The 19075-nt window shown below is 47.9% G+C and overlaps 1 protein-coding gene across 3 annotated transcripts in view; it reads right to left on the bottom strand.

Annotated features, from left to right (window-relative positions):
• PRDM2 (PR/SET domain 2) overlaps positions 1-19075 on the bottom strand; it is a 65926-nt gene that overhangs the window by 19715 nt on the left and 27136 nt on the right. For all 3 annotated transcript variants that reach the window (XR_006416827.1, XR_006416828.1, XM_044452280.1), the window contains one exon: positions 11803-11929. Coding sequence is in view for 1 of the 3 variants with exons in the window: in XM_044452280.1 (XP_044308215.1) it covers positions 11803-11929 (127 nt within the window). In the remaining 2 variants the exon portion in view is untranslated. The remainder of the gene's footprint in view (positions 1-11802; positions 11930-19075) is intronic.

Genomic DNA, 19075 nt, shown 5'->3' with positions numbered 1-19075 from the left:
AGAATGGAAGGACGTCAAATGAAAGAAACAAACAGAAGCGAGCCAAGAAGGGTGTCTGCTGAAGGGACAAGACGAAGGAAGGTGCAGGGGCTCTTTCCCGTGTGCTGTCTGCTTTAAGAAACAGGCTTTGAAGCCAGTGCTCGGCCGCTGATGCAGCCCACTGCATCCCTGGACCTGGGATCAGCCTGACATTTAGCCGGGTCCTCAGGGTGCCCTGAAGCAAGCCGGTCTTGCAGCATCGTCCTCTCCCCTGTGAAACGGGATTAACTGCAGTCTACAGGGCTGCTGAAAAGATCAATGAAATAGCAGCCACTTAACCACTATTATAATAATTCCTCGCACCCAGTTAAGACAGGTTCTTTTTTAAATTCTTTGAAGGTATTTAACTTTTAAACCTTACCCCTGCTTTGCCTGGTTTAGTAATGACAGTTTATTGAATAATTTTATTGACAAGTTTCCACTGCTCATGTCTTTTTAGTACTGTTAATGTATAGTTCTTGTCTTATTCTAATTTATAAGCTATAAATTTTGAAGGTTTCATTTGTTTATTTTTGCTGGGGTGGCAGAGTAGCAAAATCAAAAGAGTAGCCCTGTGTGGTTTGCCCTTGCTTTCTGCATGCACTTGGGATGTTACTTCTTCCCAAGCTGGCAATTCTTCTGAAGGCGAGACATCAGAACACGACAGCCGTCAAAACCATCCACGTGGGTTCCTGAAAGCAGGTCCCATGCGGGGGCACAAGCCTAGCTGATGCGAACAGCCGGGGAGCTGGTAAAACTGCTGCTACTGCTCACTGCTGCAGGATGCAAGTTGTGAGTGTACGAAACATAGGAGAAACTCTGAGTAGACAGGACAGAGGTCAAGGAGAAAGGGGCTCCGGCCCAGCCTTCTCCCTGATGTACTGGCTTTCTGTGTTTGAAGGTTCTCGCACTTTTCCCTCCACAGGGAGCCATCAGGTCTGCAATCTCAAACCTGCTCTCTGGGGTAACACAGTTTTCCTGTTAAGTTGGACATGCACATGGTAGGCATGTCGTGAGCGGAGCCGGCTGGAACCGGGGGTCAGACTAGATGGCCCGGGAGACCCCTTCTGACTCACGCTGTTTCTATGTTTCTAAGTAGCAGTCAAACAGAGAAACTCACTTTGCTACCGCTGAATGATCACACTGGTAAATCATTCAAATGCTTCCTTCAACTGTGGATGGGCCTTAACTACTGTAGTCCCATTATGAAGAACAACGCAATTTTAAAAATAAGCCCCTACGGGCCAGGGACGGGGAATCACCCTCCTCCACAGTTCGCATGGAAAGACTGGCTACTGCCTTTTGGGGCTAGCAGAAGCCCTGGGCCGATTCTCCAGCAGCGTGCTGCATTTCTGTGCTTGCTTCCTCCGCAGCCAGCATGGGAGTGAAGCCGATGGGTGGAGGGAGGTCTGTCCAGCCTGCCTGCCTGCCCAGCCAACCACATGGGCACTCCTGGTTGCCTCTGGCTATGAAGTGAGCAGTTAAATGTGAGGCTACCTGACTTCAATCCGTAAGGGGAAGCCGTTTCATGCAGGTGTCACTGTGCTGAAACTCTGCAGGCCATTTATACTAAAAACACCCGACCATGCCCTCCAGCCTGGCTGCCATGGCGGGTGGAAGGTTCACTCAGGCATGAACAGGGCCTGGTGGCGCAGGACCATGGAGAGGGAAGCGTGGCAGAGCCAGGTGCGTGGGGAAAGCAACCTTGGCAGGTGAGCGCTACACACCTGCTCCGATGACTTACCGGGACGGGTTGGGAGCAGCCTGCACTGGAGCTCCTTCCAAAAAGAAAAAAGAAAACGCTTCACCGAGGAATGATTTGATTTGCGCAGAACAAAGGGCCCAGGTTATGCCAGGTCCATGTTTGAAGCCCTTAGATGACTTTGCTTTGTTTAATTGATTGCTCATCTCTCCTCTGACCCTGTAATTAATATGCCCTGGACAGATTACCAACAGATGAAAAACTAAAATGTCCAAGAACAATGAAAAATATAAGCTACAGTTGAAATATTTTAAATAATAGAATTCAGTCCAGTGAGCAAAACAATGAATGGGGACAGGAATGGATAAATCAGCCGTAATAACCTAGAAGGAAGTCTCTTTTATCTCTGGAGGAAAAGAAGATTCTCTGCCTGGCAACAAAAACATTTACAAAAGGAGTTTTAATTTTTTTTTTATTCTGGCAGAGAGGGAATAAGTTTTAAGAAGAGTTGCTGGAAGCATGCGATTGTTTCAAAGTACTTCACTGCGAGGAAAACATGGCTTACTCAAATTTATAGCTACTGTTTAGGGTGGCAAAGGGCAAGGGTAGTGAAGCTACTGCAAAAAAGTTTTAACGATATGCAGTATGCCCTTCAAAACTGATATGCCACCTCTTTCTGTGCGGCAGACCACAACTTCCACTTCGGTTGTTCTAGTGACTGGGACATTGTTTTGATTTGATAACCCTGCTTCACTCTGCAATTTGTCAGATACTTAACCCGGGTCTTTAAGCCTGTCGCCCCACATTCTGTGCAGTAAGAACAGGCAAGACGGAAGTCGTGCTCTCTTGGTTCTCAGCTTCAACCAGCTGCCTGAAATGCGACGGCAGGGAGGCAGTTCCAGGCAGAAAGTTTTCAGTCTGGCAGCTGTGCGTGCGGGCTGGGCAAATCTGTAGGCCAGGCTGGTGCTGCTCCTTCTATTTGGCACTTCATACCGGGCTGGCAGTGGTGCCAGAAGTCCCCTGATGAGCTGCTGGCAGGAGCTGAGCAATCTCCAGGTAGCTGTGCTTGGGTGAGGGGCCTACGCGGCAACCCAAATCCTACGAACTGGGGCTAAAAGCGGCTCGTGCTGGACTGGGACATGCGGTCTACCCCCCACCTGATCATGAAGTGCTGGGGGACTCTGGACCAGTTGCCCCCTCTCAGCCTAACCTACCCACAGGATTGTGGTGGGACATCAACAGAACTGGCGACATCCATGGGGAAAGGAGAGGTCTACTGTGGGTAGCAGCCACACAGAACCATCTGATGCACAGGCCACAGCATTTGCTGGGAGCTGGATAATGGAGTTATTGCTATCGCGACCCGCCTGTAGGTTTCCCACCTGGCCACTGCAGGACACTGGATGCTAAAGCGGACGAGACGGGCCTTTGGTCTACTGCAGTTTGCCCTCTGTCCCTCTGTCCCTGGGACTGGAACCGTGTCGCCGCAGGGCCTGCGGGCAGAGTGCAGGTTTCTGCTGGGTGGGAGGCTTCCAATTGCTCCCCGTTTCCCACACTTGCCTGCTTTAGGAGAGGCACAACTTCAATTTTAGAGCAAAGGTTAGGCTCGAAAAGGTCTGGACTTGGAGCGAGCGTAACCACTGCTTTGCTGTTCTCTCCTCTTGCCAGAGAAACATAAAAAGAGGGCACTGAGGCTGCCAAGCAGCGTGCGAGTTGCCGGGAAGCTGGTGCTTGCACTGCTCTGCTGGATGGGCCTCTGAGCAGCTGCTGCAGAACATGGACCACCCCTCAGAGGGGCATTTAGCTGGCATTCAGCCAGCAGGTTAGCATAGCTTCGTTTATGCACGCCGTTTGGTTTTATTTGGATTATTTCCCCATTATTTTATTACTCTTAGGCCTTTATTGCACTGCAAACAAGCTCTGAAATGTTTCTCTGGTGGGGAAAAGTAGCAGGCAAATTTGGCAAATAAATATGTGTTATGGCAGTGCAAGCATGGCTGTGGCTGACGCGGTCTCTAGTGGCTGTGGCACTTCTTCATTAGATTTATATCCTGCTTTTCCCATACAACAAATTCAGAGCAGCTGACATCATTCTCCTCCTGCGGCTCCCAATCTTATCCCCACAACAACAACCCTGTGAGGTAGGCTGGGCTGAGAGTGTGCAATGGGGCCAAAGTCACCCCGCTGGCTCCGGGGCTGAGCGGGGACTAGAACCCTGATCTCCTGAGCCCCACTCTTAACCACAACCCCACACTGGCTCCCTCGCATAATTTGGGCTGTCAGCGGGATGACACCATGGCACGGGCCCACAGGACACATGCTATGACTCTGGACAGAACTGGGAAGGCCCCACCTGAAGCATTTCATCCAGTTGTACCGATCAGGGGACATGCAGGTGTCCTAAGAAGCTGTCAACACAAGAAGTGTGACAAGAGGAAGCTGCAGGTGGTTAAACTGCAGGCATTAAACCGCAGGCATTAAACCACCTAAAAGATGTGGGTCTTCCCAGAGGGACCGTGCTGAGCGGCTAAGCTGAAACTCTGCTTCTTTGATGACAGCTAGATTACAGGTGCACAAACGGATGGCCAATCTGATGAAAAACCTTTCAACAAGTATGTAGAGGGAGACAGACAGACAGACAGACAGACGGACGGACGCCCGGAAAAGAAAAATAACAAAATGAAACGAACAACCTGGGGAGAGCGGGCAACACTTTCGGTTCCCCCTGCTCAACCTGACATGGCAAGAACAGACTGCTGGAAGGGAGCAGACTGAGGGAAAAATGGGCTCGTGACATGCTCCGCAAGAGTGTTCCTGCCCATTCACACGGCTGCAGAACTTTCAGATGCTCCCCAAGGGAGCAACCACTAGTGCGTCTGACTGGGCTAATGCACAACCAACGAAGCAGGGAAAGATATTAATAAACACTACAAAGAACAGAGCACATCCTCAGGCGTTTAGTCGTAGCTGGAAGCATTCTGGTCCTGCATCACAACGGCAAGGCCTTGAATAACAGAGGTTCTGGCTTCTCTCCCTTCCCACATGCCTCCATTTCCCTGCATCTTTTGCATCCTTTGCAATACAGTAGCTTGAAAAGGCGTATGTGTTTGCAGTGAAGCAAGAAACTCCCACAAAAGAACTGAGAAGCTTATCTGAAGTCATACAAGACCTTCATTTCCTGAAGTCCATGAGCTTCAAAGCAGAAGTTCAAAATAAGATGTTACATATTTCAAGAGCTGGGTGACTTTTAGAAGTAATTCCTAACCTTTACTTCCCCCTACCACACACACACCCGTTTGCCCTCCCTCTTCCTTATTTGCCTCAACGAGAGGTTGAGTCCATGCCAAAACCATGGTATGAAGTAAATTTCAGTGTCTGATGCCGAGACAAACCACACAAGGAAGTGAGTGGGGAAGATGGAACACACACACCTGGGATACATCCCCATTCTGGTGTCCTCCAGATGCTCCTGACTTCATCTCCCATCTGCCCCAGCCAGCACGGCAATGCTCAGGATCAAGAACGCTAAGAGCTGTGATCCATAACACCTACAGGGTTCCACTTTGTGGAAGGCTGCTCCAAACCAAGGACTGGAAAAGCAGGAGCATTCTGGCTGAAACAGCCCAGCGATTCCGAGAGGAGAAATAAAACCATTCTAATAATGTTTCAACCTTCTGTGGTTGTCAGATGTGTTGGACTGCAACAACCTTTCTGGCCAGGGTGGCCAAGGGCACTAAGTTGGGCCATACTCCAATAAGATTCGGAGATCAGGAAGGTGCTCCAAAGACTTCCCAGAAAAGGTTTCCCTGCAGAACATGACAGCAGAAACCCACAAGCCAGGAGGAAGAGGTAAAATCGCTTGGCAAAACAATCTCCTAACACAAGTTACCTCGAGGAACAAATCCCCAAACCATAAACAGGTGGCGTGTCCACTTTCCTGTTCGGGAATTCATCATCAGGTTCCTCCATAAAGGCACTGCTGCTAGTACATTTCAGACTAGTAATGATCATGGTGCCTCCATCTCCACCGATGACACCAGCAGGTCCTGTCAGGCTTCCAAAATGGAGATTTTCAAGAGCAAATTCCATTCTAGAAGACGCTGAACCTGAGCGACAGCTCGGCACGCAGAAGGTCGCAAAAGCAATCCCTGCATTCCTAGGACGTTTGGGGAAGACTCCTGCCTAATCCCTTGGGAATGACACTCAGGGTGGGCAACCCCTGAGCTAAATGAACCAAGGGGCGAGAAGGCCGTTTCCCACATTTGACCCAAGCAGCAAGAGGAGACGCGACTAACGGACTGTGTGGACCCAGCAGGATTTCAATCACTTTCCTCTTGGTCCCTTTCCCATAGCGCAGGTGACTGTCCATTTTCGTGGAAGCTTTAAAAAAAAAAGTTCTTGTGCGTGTTGAGAAATGCAAGTCCACAGTCCAACCTATCAAAAGGAATGAGCCAACCTCTCTTTGAGAATCCAGTCCACTCTTCTCGAATTAAACTGCGGAAGCGGGTGTGAGAAGTATGGCCAGCTTGCAAGAGTTTACAGGGGCTACTCAAGAGGGACTGCGGAAGTCCTTCCACAGATCCACGCATGGCCACAGAGCGTTCAGAGCCTGACACACTGATTCCAGGACCTGGAAGGCCCAGAAGCTTGCCTATTCGAGTAACGCAAACTGACTCTCGATCTCCTTAGTCTCTTTACTTCCTTGCGATACAACAGAGGGGTTCCAGATGCCACAGAGTAGACAATGCATCTGACAGTCCTTCGCTACACCCAGGCATGGAGATTGCGTCTGTTCCAGCCTGGACCAACCCCTGAATGCCAAAGTGGGGGATCTAGGGAGGAGATACCTTTCTCCTCCGAGAGTTGCTCCTCTTGGAAATTAGTAGTACGGCATTAAGATGCTGAACAAGATGGTCCCCATACAGCCATCGCAATGAAAAAAAGGCATTGATGAGACAGTCCCTCATCTATGAATCCGTCCGATCCCATTTCAAAGCCACATACTTGAGTGTGCATCACCACCTTGTGGCCAAATAAATAAATATTTTTGCCTGAAAAGGGCCTCCTTCTGTGTTCAGAACTGAATGCCAACCAGTTTGCTTGAATAACCCCAAGATCCAGTACATTTGGAAAGGGAGAGAAAACATTTATTCGCCTTCATCACACCATGCATGGAAAAGAAAAAGATCCCCGAACATGGGACAGTCAGCACGTCGAGGAGGAGACTAGGCTAGCACCCTTCCCTCAACACACGAGCTTTCTACATGCAAGGCCATGTTTGTATGAAGGCTATTTTATGAGCCTCTCCCTGTGGTCTGAAGGGCTCGAAGCCCAGATGCTGCCTGCAACCTTCGCAAGAGCCAGGCCAGTCTGAGGGTGCAGGAATATTGTTGCGGAAGAAACAACGAAAGGACAACTGAGAAGGTTGCATTGTGGGCTTTGAAAGAGAACAAGATCAGAGTTTGGCCGTAAAGACACAGAGAAGCTCGTGAGGGTGCGGCCCATGGCTGTGGTTATTCTGAGGGGATAAGGACTGCACGACGTTTCCCTCAGATAAATAAATGCATGTCCTCGATTTGACTCTGCAGTTGATCTGAGATTCCAGTTTGCCTTTGGTACCACCGCTGCGTTTGAGTCAAGCAGCCAGATTTCGGAAGAAGGACAGAATGGATGTGTCGCTCCAGCTTTTTAAATGTATTAAAAATAAATAAGCTGCATAGTTTCAAAGGAGAGAGAGAAGCAGACAAGGAACAGGGTTGTGTGGCTTTTCCATCTCCCCCGACCAGTCCTGGGTTGTGCTACCAATGCTGGCTGGAAGATGGGAAAACAAGACACTCCAATGTCTCACCGCCTTCCAGCCTGCAACATTTCTGACAGGCATGGGAAGATCAGTGGACTTGGGAGGATTGAATTCTGCCCCTGAAAGCGTATCCGGTAAAGAAGAACCTCAGCATGCGGGGTGGAATCCACCACATGAAGCTTCTGAAAACGTCATTCTTGCAATGTCTGGCCATACTGTAATTTGCCTTCTATTTTCTGAAGTTCTTTTGAGTACAAGTTGGTTGTCCATCCCTTAATCTCCATGCACCCAATTGTTTTGTTCATGATGCTCGCAGATGCCTTGTTCTGCGTCTATCCTGTCCTCCAGCAGGGCTGCCAAGGTGCTCCAATGACTGCATTTTTGGCCCACCTTGAATCCAATTTAAAACTTTCCAAAGTTCAATAGTACTGTGGTAACTGATAACTAATTCCATGCATTTACATCGGTAGCGGACGGGATAGAAAAACTATAAATAAATAAATAAATAAATTTTACTTGAGAGTAAGCCCTACTGAACTCAATGAGACTTACACCTAAGAAATCATGGGCAAGAGGACTGAGACTGAAACTCCACTGGAAGCAATGGTGCTGAAGTTAACAATGGCTTGCAAAAAAATATGAGGGTGAGGCCATCGGGCTCTTCCAATCCACTCCCTTCTACATTATGCAAAAACTACAGGACTGTTCTTTGGTAAGATGTTAGCTGCCCAATATCTTAATGTTCTTCTGAAAACAACTGCAGAGAAAAAATAATCTTTCTGTATCTACTTTTAACTTTTGTGGGTTGGTGAAATCTGTATACGATCACTCACAGTCACGCTCGAATTTAAAATTAAGTTCCCCCTCTGCCCCGCTGCACCCCATCCGAGGAAAGCACCAGGTCAAGCACTCCTTCCTCACTCCGAGCATTTTAACTCAGGATGTGATTTCACTCGTTGCTAAGAAATTACACTTCTGTTAGATTTGTGATCTAACTAGACTGTGCTGCTGCCACAGAGGTTCGAGTCCTCCGGCCTTGTTTTTCTATGCTTGTTTTCATCAATACACTGCCTTGGAAACACCTTTCCAAGAGGCAAGATGCAAATATGCCAAGCATACGAATAATGCATCTGAAGTTCGGGGAGGGAAGGGATTTGATTATCCCCAGCCCCTGCATCCACTTCTCTAACGAATGTTGGAAGGCCATTTCTGCCGATCAAATGAACCACGGAGAGATCTTTATTCGGCAGGCTGTTTCCACTCAGATCCTACAAAGAAAAGCAGGACAAGGAAGAAACCGTGGCAGCAGCAAGATCAGCAACTATCCAGTGGCTGCAGCAACCTCACACAAATCGTGTGTGACGTTATTTACCTCTTGCCGCTGCACAACCCCGGTTCTGAGAGGTCCCCGGCCCCTTTGCAAGCTGCGCGTTTCCTACACGGCAGCTGAAGGGCAGGAATGCAGACCCCGGCGAGTTGCGTGGATCCCGCCACTGCCCGCAAAAGAGCTGATGCTGATCCTTCAGTGAGGCAGGAAGTGATCATGGGCCCAGCTCACCAATGATGCTGAAATACCAATTTGTTCGATCATCTGCCATCACCAAAGGAACTGGCCATCTGGCTTTCCTGGAGAAATTAACAGGTTACTTGTGGTTATTCAGAGTGGCAGCAGAAAGCACTTCACCCTCAACAGACCTTCCCAACAGATCCCGTCTACCCTCGTCATTCTGACAGGATGGCTTTCATAGGTACAGGGAGTTGGTGGGGCCTTCGTATCTTCTTCTATCACATCTGCTCCCTGGCCACTTCCACATTATCATCTGTCCCACTTACTTTCTTTTCTGGACTGCGGCATTTCAGGTGAGCTGCACCTCATGCTATACCTTTGCCCTTTTATCAGTTTGATAACAACAACATTATCTGCAATTTAGGAAGAGGAAGAAGAGAGAGAGATGCAGTGGAATCATTTCCAGACTGTGTGGCCGTGAGGACAGCATCCCGGCTGACTGCATCAGAGGGCGAGTCCTGCATCCGTTCATTTGGGATCAACACTGGTCATCGGTTCCTCCCCAGTACTAGAACTGCTGCTTGCAGTCTCCATGTAAATGGTGACTCCCAGGTACCCCTCAGACCTTATCAGAGTGCCCAAGACCCCCACAGAGCCTGACAGATGCCGGGCCCAATGGCTTGGATGAAGAGAACTGGGCACCAGAACCAGACTAGATGTGGGAGATTATTCATCCTGGCTTTTCTGGACTGATGCTCTTTCCCTCTGGCATGTGCCTTGCCTTTGCCTTTAGAGGGTATGTCTGGATGTAGCAGGGCCTGTGCCTGTTCTGAGTTTTGCACACACGTAGAAGCTTTGGGTGCTTCCTAGGCAAACAAACATGGTGGACCCAAAGGTACTTTTGTCTTAGAAACACTGCCAGAAAATTGCAATGAGTTTCAGGCTTTACTGGAAACTCCTCATAGCAACCACTCGGAAGCTAACACCCATTTCAGTATGTTCCACTTGTCTAAACACTCAGAAAGAAAGGCGCAGCAGTTATAATTATTATCTTGCCCAGTTCTGCCTAGACAATCCTGGTGAGACAGCATCCACAGGTCCTAGTTGTGCAGCTGCCCAGTCACCCGAAATGTGGGGTGATGCTCCTGCATAGCAAGTGCCATTTTAGTGGGACTTGGTACAAGTCAGCCTGCATGAGACTGCAGCCTCTCTTTTTGCTCCGAGACTTTTCTATGATTCACCGGCCTCTTTGCTTGGATTCTGCCTAGCCCTCCTGCAAGAACTAACATGGCCTGGATGGCAGCCACTATAAAAAGTTTTGCTTCTTAAATGTGGACTCCATGCTTGAAAAAGGGAGGAAAGGGGCCAGCTTTCTGTTTTTTCAGGATTCTTTCCATCTACAACCTAGATGTGTGTTTTATGAAAAGAAAAAATAAACACAGCACATTTAAATATATATAAATATCTTGCTGCTCCTGTCATTGTTGGAACTATAGCTCTGAGCCAAATGTTCTGACTCAAAATATCCCTTCACAAAAGGCTGGTTGTTATATAGAACAAGAACACTTATATTTTAAATATTTTGCAAAACTGTGTTTTAAATAACAGAGCCGTGACATATTTCATGCAAGAATTATGAAATAATTCCTTTACTGTCCTCAAAACCAAATAGAAGCCCAAAAAGCAAAGCCCTGGGGCGTCTTCCTTCTCACTTGCCCTAATTTTGTTTCCATCTGAAACATTACTTCAATCCATTATGAACCCAAATGTCCTTAATATTCAAATACAAGGACATCTAATTTTTCACTTCCCTAAGTACAGACTGATTTTTATCTTCACAATACCTGAAGATTCTGCAGACCCACTTCCTTCTTAGTAATTTCAAAAGCAACCCCACCCATAGCAAGAAATTTGAAATTAAAGACACAGGCCTAGTTTTCTCAAGGCAGTGTTGCACAGTCCTGCTACGAAGGAGGAATAAATGCCTTGATGAGTCATCACCCAAATTTCAACCCCAACTGGAAAAAAAAAAACTAAGCATAACCTGCACAAATGCACAATTCAGACTTTTCCACGTATTAAGATGTCATTTGCTACCTGGCCTGGTGACAAGTAACACTGCAGGGGATTCATGGTAAATACTTTTGCGTAGCAACCATAAGTGTTGCAGGCTTTCAGAAAAACTTGATCCCAAAAGTTAAAAACAGTGCATCCTTTGTAAAGAGTGTCTGCTGAAAGACAAGGCCAGAGAGCATATGTCAACGCATAAAAAACAAATAATGTGCTTGAAAGAAAAGAATTGCTGTGAGAAACAGTGACGATTAAAACCCCTGAAACAACTTAAGTAACCGGCATGTTGTTTCTTCTCAAAGTTCTAGCTAACTTGCTGTTTCAAAACGAAGGGCACATCGGATATATGATCTCACTGTCCGAGGCACTGAAGTTGCTGTCCTCCTTTAAGGGAAGGGGCGGCGGCAGGGGTGGGGAAAGAGAGAGGGAAAAAACCCTCTAGCTGGAAGCCTGGAAACGGCGTGAGCTCAGCGGGCAGGCAGCGGAGCCTGGAAAAAGGTCACAGACGCACTTGCTGGCAAGAGACACCCCTCACTGAGAAAGTCTTAGAGGGATTCTTAATCCCGCAGGCAGGAGCTGGTGGAAGGCAGAGAAGAAAGTTTCTGCCTTTCATCACGCACTTCCTGAGACGCTCCTCTCCCCGGATTCTTCCTCGGAGATGGAGAGAGGCACTGGGACAGCGGGCAGGGAGGCTGGCGGGCTTACCTTTCTTGGCTTTCGGAGAGTTCCTCTTGCTCCGATTGCTGGCTCGCTCTTCCTCAATTGCAGCGGCTATCTCTGGGTTGTCTTCTCCATTGTACCACACCAGAAGCTCTTCGCCAGGCTCAATTGGCTGAAGAAATAAGAGAGACCAACAGGACACCAATCAAACAGAAGGTTGTTAACACAAGAGGGAGAGAAGCAGGCTCCGGGCCAGAGGGCGTGGAGCTCACAAACAGCTGTACTCTGCGCTAAGAGCAGATTTCCCAACTGCCTACTTGGCCAAACAGGAAGGACTCTTTAACCCTTCACGGCTTGTGCAAGCCGATTCTGCTGTACTGCAGCGTCACAGAAAGAGAAGTGGGAGGGAGCAGGAAGAAAGGACGGAAGGAAGAAGAACCAGGTTGTGCCAAACCCCTCTGCTGGAAGGAGGACCGTATTCATCTGGTGCGATAGAATGACTTGCAGATTCATTAAAACTCAGAGGAGCTTTAACTAGACTACAGATGGGGGCGGGAGAACAACAACCTGGTTTGTATTTATTTTTAGAACTTCTGGATTGACATCTTGTTCGACAAGGAGGCAAATATAATCAACACAGACGGAGCAACTACGTTGATTCCCAAGGAAAGGAAAGGAAAGGAAAGGAAAGGAAAGGAAAGGAAAGGAAAGGAAATCTTGCCTTTTAATTTTAAATCTCGCTCATTCGCTCTTTTATTAAAACAGTGAGCAAAGTGGCTCAAGAACATGAACTCAATCTCTGCAAGCCAGTGGACAAAATAATGATTTTCAAAATAAGCAAAAGAAAAACAAAGCAGAACTGAACTCCGGAGAGAATCAATGCCAGTAGAAAACAAAACATTTCTAAAATATTTGTGTCTCTTTGCCTGCTGCATGAAAGTAATTCCACTAACAGAGCAGCAGCTCCAAAAAGACCCTCCTACCAATACCAGCTATTAAATTCTCAGCAGAAACATCCAGAAAATTTCCAACAGCTTCCTGCCCCCTCAACTTCCACAGATACAGTTACTGATCTATTTTTTTCTGACCACTTGTTTATGTTTTCAAGATATTTATACCTTGCCATTCTATTGTAGCAGCAACGCTCAGGGTCACTTAAGATTATTTGAAAACAAACATGACAAAGCCAACCACTGAACTCAGGGTCAGTTCTGCAAAGCTCAGGAATCGGGCAAGTCACAGCTTCTTGGGTGGGGGAGGGAGCCTTTACCGGTCATTAGAAGGGAAGTGAGGGGGCAGGCACAGAAACCCCCATGGCTGAGGGACATTAACAACCACGGACCCTCTTGACCAGTTGCGCCTCTCCTAGTGGGGGGGGGGGTCCTTCTCGAGAAGGGAAAGATGCTTTGGCAGAACCTGGCTCTTCCCCTGTTCAGCTGAATCTCACAATCGTTTGAAGTCATGTGGGCTGAGACATAGTGACAGGATCTGGTGAAAAGGACAGCTTAGTGGGGAAAGCAGCTAGGATACACTGGTCATCTGAAGCAGCTCTTCCCTCCCCCGCCCTTTTCCTACATTACGTTTCTATACTTCCCATAGCCAAAGCTCTTTGGGTGGTTCACAGCATTTTGAGACCCCCATCCAGATTTCAACCAGGCCTGACTCTGCTAGTTTTCAAAATTAGGCCGGACAGGCAGTTCAGGCTATGCGGAAGCGACCGCAAACTTGATGTCAAGCTGGACAGTTTGTCCGCAGAGCTTAGCGTGGTGAAGCTGATGGTGGGCAGAGTTCAGGCTTGTGACAACCACAAGATCCACCAACTGGAGAGAGGTGCAAAAGGCACACACAGAGAATTTAAGAATTGTACGTTCAGGAATCTGTTTTGAACATAACAACTGAGTGGAGGGCACACAGAAATCATCCCTTGCTAACTAAAGTATTCCTTAATTCAGCAATATAATTTAGGGGAGCTGCTGCTGTTGCTGAAGAACTGGGAGCTGGACCTCTTTGCCAATCTGCTACCTGCACAAACCTCTGCGCTGTGATCTATATTCTGCCCACACCTGACCAACACGGAGGCGAAGCAGTTCCCCAGGGTGCCAGACATGAGCCTGATTGGAGATGCCAGAGAACAACGGCCTCCCCAAATTCAAGTCCAACATGTTTGCATACCATCTCTTTGTGCCCAGTCGACATATGCCCTTCCGCTCAGAGACATGAGGTGAAAAATTTGGTGGAACTGAAGTTCCTTTAGCAAAAAGTTCTTTCAGAACTTTTGCACTGCTATACATTTCTGCAGGAAAGTTACATGATAAAAAATGAATGAGCAGCATAATGAACACGACTAAAATAAGAATGGGCCACCAGCACTGATAGAATTATCACATTATTTAGAGACACATCTCTTTAGGTATGCTCAGGCAACCGTTAACAGTTTTCAAAGACCTCGGACACGCATCACAGCAATCAGACTTATTTTCCTGAAGCAGCCGGTGCGTGGAAAGGTCTTCATCACTGCCTGGTTTGTCAAGAGGGGTGCAGCAGGAGCTCTGACTTGTATCTCCACCTACAAGCTTCAGAAATGACCCCATGTGTGTTATTTTGTTAATTCTCCGGCTTGCTAGGGGGAAGGCAGGAAGGAGGTCCTGGTGTGTGCATCATGACAAACAACCGGGGCAGAGCCACTCCAGCTTGTGGTGTGATACGGCAAGCATGCACGCCGTTAATTATTCAGCCGGGTTGCTGTGGCTGGCAAGCCAGCCCGTGCCTCCGGTCCACCTGCTCGCCGAAGCATGCTTTGGCTCACAAACATAGGCTAGGGCTGATGGGAACAGTAGGCCAAAATGGTTGGAAGAGCCCAGGCTCTTCAACCGTAAAGCGTTTTCAGGAACTCCACAAAACTCCCAGGTAAATCCTAGAAGAGAAACACTGACATTGCACTAAATGCACTCAAACCTCCCCAGCCCTGCAGTCGCATATGAGACCACACTGGGTATGCCTGGTTCACAAGGCAGAACCTCTGCAACGTGGCACAGGTAACAATCCACCTGTCGGAAGTATTTGGTTTCCAGACCACAGAGTTAATTGGGGTAACGGGCATACTTCGGAGGGTTTGAATAATTTGCTACTGAAGGGCCAATGGTCGGATGCAGCAACTGACAACTTTCTGAAGTACCTGTGTCTCCCTCCTCTCTCCAGAGAGCCTCTGCCCGTGAAGACGCAGACGTGGCTGAAAGGGAGAAAGACTCCAGTGTGAAGTATCGCTACTTTATAGGTTCCTAAATGCGCTAAATCAGATTGCTATTGATTTAGTGCACTGAAAAATTTTCCGATACATTTTTCTCCCTGGTAAACCTGTACTGGTGCTGAAAAGGTTCACAAGAGTCAAGAATTCTCTTGGTGGAGCTGAGTTTATGTTTCCTCCACTCACCGGGCACAACATGGGAATACAGCTACTGGTTTAATTATGAGGCTTGTCTAAGTATTGCAGTGAAGGTGTGAAACACTTGAAACATCTGATCTGTGTTGCGAAGTACTGACAAGAGCAAGTATTTGATCTACAGCCACATCTAACCCTACCTAACACCTAAGTACACACCAGATTTGTTAAGATTAAATTTTAATTTGCTCTCAGATAACTAGGAGAACACCGCATATTTGCCACAGGGATCTGAAGGATGGTTTGTAGCACAGTACAAACTAAATGGATGCAGCTTTGATACCACTGGGGGTGAAATGAAGGAAGGGACTCCCCAAGCACCCCAGGAAAACCGGATGGGGTGAAGGCCTTTTGCCAATTCTCCACCCGTCTCAGTCTTCAGATTGCCCTGAAACTTGTACATTGACTAGCTAAATCCATTTATGACTTTCTGACTCAGATTTTAACTCTTGCAGTGTTTTCCCCTAAAAGGCAAGAGCTATTCTGAAAATGACTTTATCTTCATTTATATTCTTCCAATGCCACCAAATACCTTTCAAGATATATTCAAAAGGAAGGCTCTGTTATAAAACGAAAGTGAGTACCCATCTTTTGTCACACACCTGAACATGAGACCTGCATATGCTGATCTTCATGTTACTGACTATGTACCTACATTATTTCTTATTAAAATATATAAGCCTCCTTATCCGCAGAAAAGCCAACAAAGCTGTGTAGTTTAAAGCAACAGAGCAGAAACAAAAGAAGCAAGAGTATTGAAAAGGCAGTCCATTAAAACTTATACTTTTGAAAAGGATGGTTTGAAAAAATGGAATCACATGTTTATTTACTACATTTCTAGACTGCTCAATAGCTAAAGCTCTGAAGACATTTAAAATGACGTCGTTAAGAAAGAAGTTATAAAAACATGCCAAAATAAAGAATGAGGAACATGAAAATGAGACCAAAATGATGCAAGCACAGGGCAAAGGGTGAATGAACCCACGATCAATCCAGGTTACTTTTAAGGCTTCTGAGTTTCAGCTTCTATTCCTTGCTTTCCAGTTCCCCCACGAAAGAACAAAACAAACTGCTCACACACCTTTGGCAGCAGGTGATGCATAACTACAGAAGGAACAAAAGAGATTTTAATCTCTGTAGAGAAGCCACATCACAGATATTCTTTCAACTGAGAGAACAGCCGCTGCTCTGTGCTCCTCATCTTTCTCACTCTCTCATTTAAATTGCCCCCTTGCCAGACGGATTTGTGGCTCGGCAGCAATACGAGCTCGGGCTCAACCAGGTTGCTTGGCACATTCCAAAGTACTGGTGAGAGGAAGGGAGTGGCTCCCTTTGCCCTGTAGGACTGGACCTCGTTTTATGTGTATTTATTTTTACACACATACTTAGAATTGCAAACCAAATGACAGATTTGCAGCCAGAAAATTGAGTAGCAAGTGGCTGTCCCCTTGGGTTCTTCTCGGCAAGCAGTACCCACCTCCAGCCTTCCCCTTGGGTGGAACAGATGGCGAGGCGAGACGGCTCTGCCGCGGACAAGCTGCCACTTGACTTGCCCCCTCCCAGCGTAATAAATATATTGCCACAAGTGCCAGATTTTGCTCTGTCCTCTGACAACGCATTACCTGGTTGCTTAAAGGTGGGCAGGCGGCTTACCTGCAACTGTGGTTCTCTGAGGGATCGCCTGGGCACTTCCATACAGGGTGGGGAGCTTCGTGCCAGCACGGAACTTCATTTTGGGAAGCCAAGGAACTTTGGTGGGAAGCCTCCCTGACTGCCCCAGTGTGCACGTCTGTAGGGGTTGCTGCCTGCCCCCTTTGGTCTGATGAGACGGACACTGTGGCCTTGGAACCAAGGGTGTGTCTTGGTACATGCAGAAATACGCATGATCGGAAACGGATGATACCGAGTGGGTCAGGCGTTGCGTCAGAGCAAGTCTTCCCTTGCCTGTGGGCATCCAACTGGTAGGTCCACAGTTCAGGCCAAGCTGCAGCACATCAAACAGCTTATGAGGCACCCTCTGCAAAGGCAAGTAAGGCTGGAAGGTCCCCGGCAGAATGTCCTCTTCGCTTACAGGTGCGAGTCCTGCCCCTTTGCAGGCGAGCTGATTCGTTTCAATGAAAAAAGCCAACCACCTTGACTTTCAGAGGAAACAGGAAGGTCCTTTCTGTGATTGCTATGACAAAGGAAGAGCCTTGCAAACTGGCGAAAGACTCGGTCCTGGTGTGGGAGAAAGACAGCTCTCCTAACTGCAGCAGCTTCTGTTGCAACTTGGACGTGTCAATGCCAAAGAAACGGGGCTTGAAGGGGCTTAGATCGCTTTCTATATTGACAAAGGTTTTCAGAGTTAAAGCGGTGAGATGTTTTGGTGATGAGCCAAAGACCCCGAACAGGGAATTTGCCACAGTGAGTTCCCCAGCCTGCCTGTGATACATCTAATGGCAAGATTCTTGAAGGAGGGGATGGGAGAAAACAGACTCCCTCCAGTAAACAAGACGCCAAGATTTATCACAAGAGACCCCGATACGAGAGCATAGGTGTGGTGGCTATTGGTGGAGAGGGGAAAAGTTTGTAGAGATTCTCAGATGGAGCCTTGTGCAGGTCAAGACTCCCGTGGCTGAAGCTGTCATAAGCCCCAGAAGCTGCTGGATGGAGAAGGTTCATACTTGTCCACACTTGTACAACTGCCCCGTTACGGTTGCTAGCAACAGTGCACCTTTCAGCAAAGATGCACACCCTCGTGTAGCATCTAAAACGACCCCAGTGGACTGAGCTATCTGTGAAAAGCTCAGGCTTGATTCCTCCACGTTCAAACAAAGGCCTAGGCTTGGTGGGAGACGGTGCATGATGGTGATGGAGTACCGGAGCTCTTGCCTGGAAGGGGCAACCAGGAGCCAGTCATCCAGCCAGGGATGCACCTGAACTCCTCCGAGACAAAGATGGGCACCCACTTGTACAGTTGGCAGTGACTCTGGTGGGCCGAAAGACAAGATGCACTACAAAATCAGTGAAGCACAGAAAAACACTGACTTTCTGGTGTGACAACCGTGGTGCATTTCAAATCCACCCTTGGAAAGCAGCCCCTTTATGTGATAGAGGAAGAGCAGCTGTTAGGGTTGTCACGTGGAAATCTCTGGGTGTAGTAAATGAGTTCACATCGTGGCGGTCCAAAATTGGTCAAAGGCCTCCGCCCTTCCCCCACGAATCAAAGTCCATCAGCACCATGAAACATCCTGAGTAGGACCCATCCTGTAACTGTGACAGCAGAACCACCTGAACTGCTCCCTTCGCAAGGAGGAAGTTCAGGTGCAGCACCAGTGATGCCTGTACGACTTTAAGGCCACCTGAAGAAGAGATGGCATTTTCCTGGATAGTATGAGGGACTCAAGGTAATAGCAGAGGTAACGCCAGTTCATGTCTTATAGAAAAAAGGAGACGTGGCGTCCCGAAGAAGGGGGGAGGGAAAAGTGGAACACAGGTGAGAGTGCTAGAGGCAGCACTGATCAGGGAAATCTGCCTTCCTGTGGCTGGCATGGAATCTGCTTGGCAAGGGAGACGTCTCTGAAACAGCCTGGAGATGCTGGCACCGTGATCCACAGTGGCGAAAAGTGGGTTGCTGAGGCCTCTGTAAGGGGGAGGAGAGTGTCATCCAAGCCCCAAGTCATGGCCACCTTCCGAACGGATCCACTCCTTTGTCTGCTTTTGAATTCAAGTGGAGAGAATCTCAGCAAAAGCACTGCACTGCCTTCGACCGGATGACTCATGGAGTTAAATCTACAGCCTAGAGAGCTGTACTGCCTCCAGCTGGGAGATGTGCGCCAGCTCTTTCTGGTTGTCCAGCAAGTAATTGCAGAGGGAACCAACCTTCTCCCTGAGAAAACG

This window comes from Varanus komodoensis, unplaced genomic scaffold, assembly GCF_004798865.1.
Source record: "Varanus komodoensis strain SLA01 unplaced genomic scaffold, ASM479886v1 scaffold71, whole genome shotgun sequence".
Lineage (NCBI taxonomy): Eukaryota > Metazoa > Chordata > Lepidosauria > Squamata > Varanidae > Varanus > Varanus komodoensis.
The sequence above is the reverse complement of the archived record's forward strand: the minus strand, read 5'-3'. Positions and strand labels throughout refer to the sequence as shown.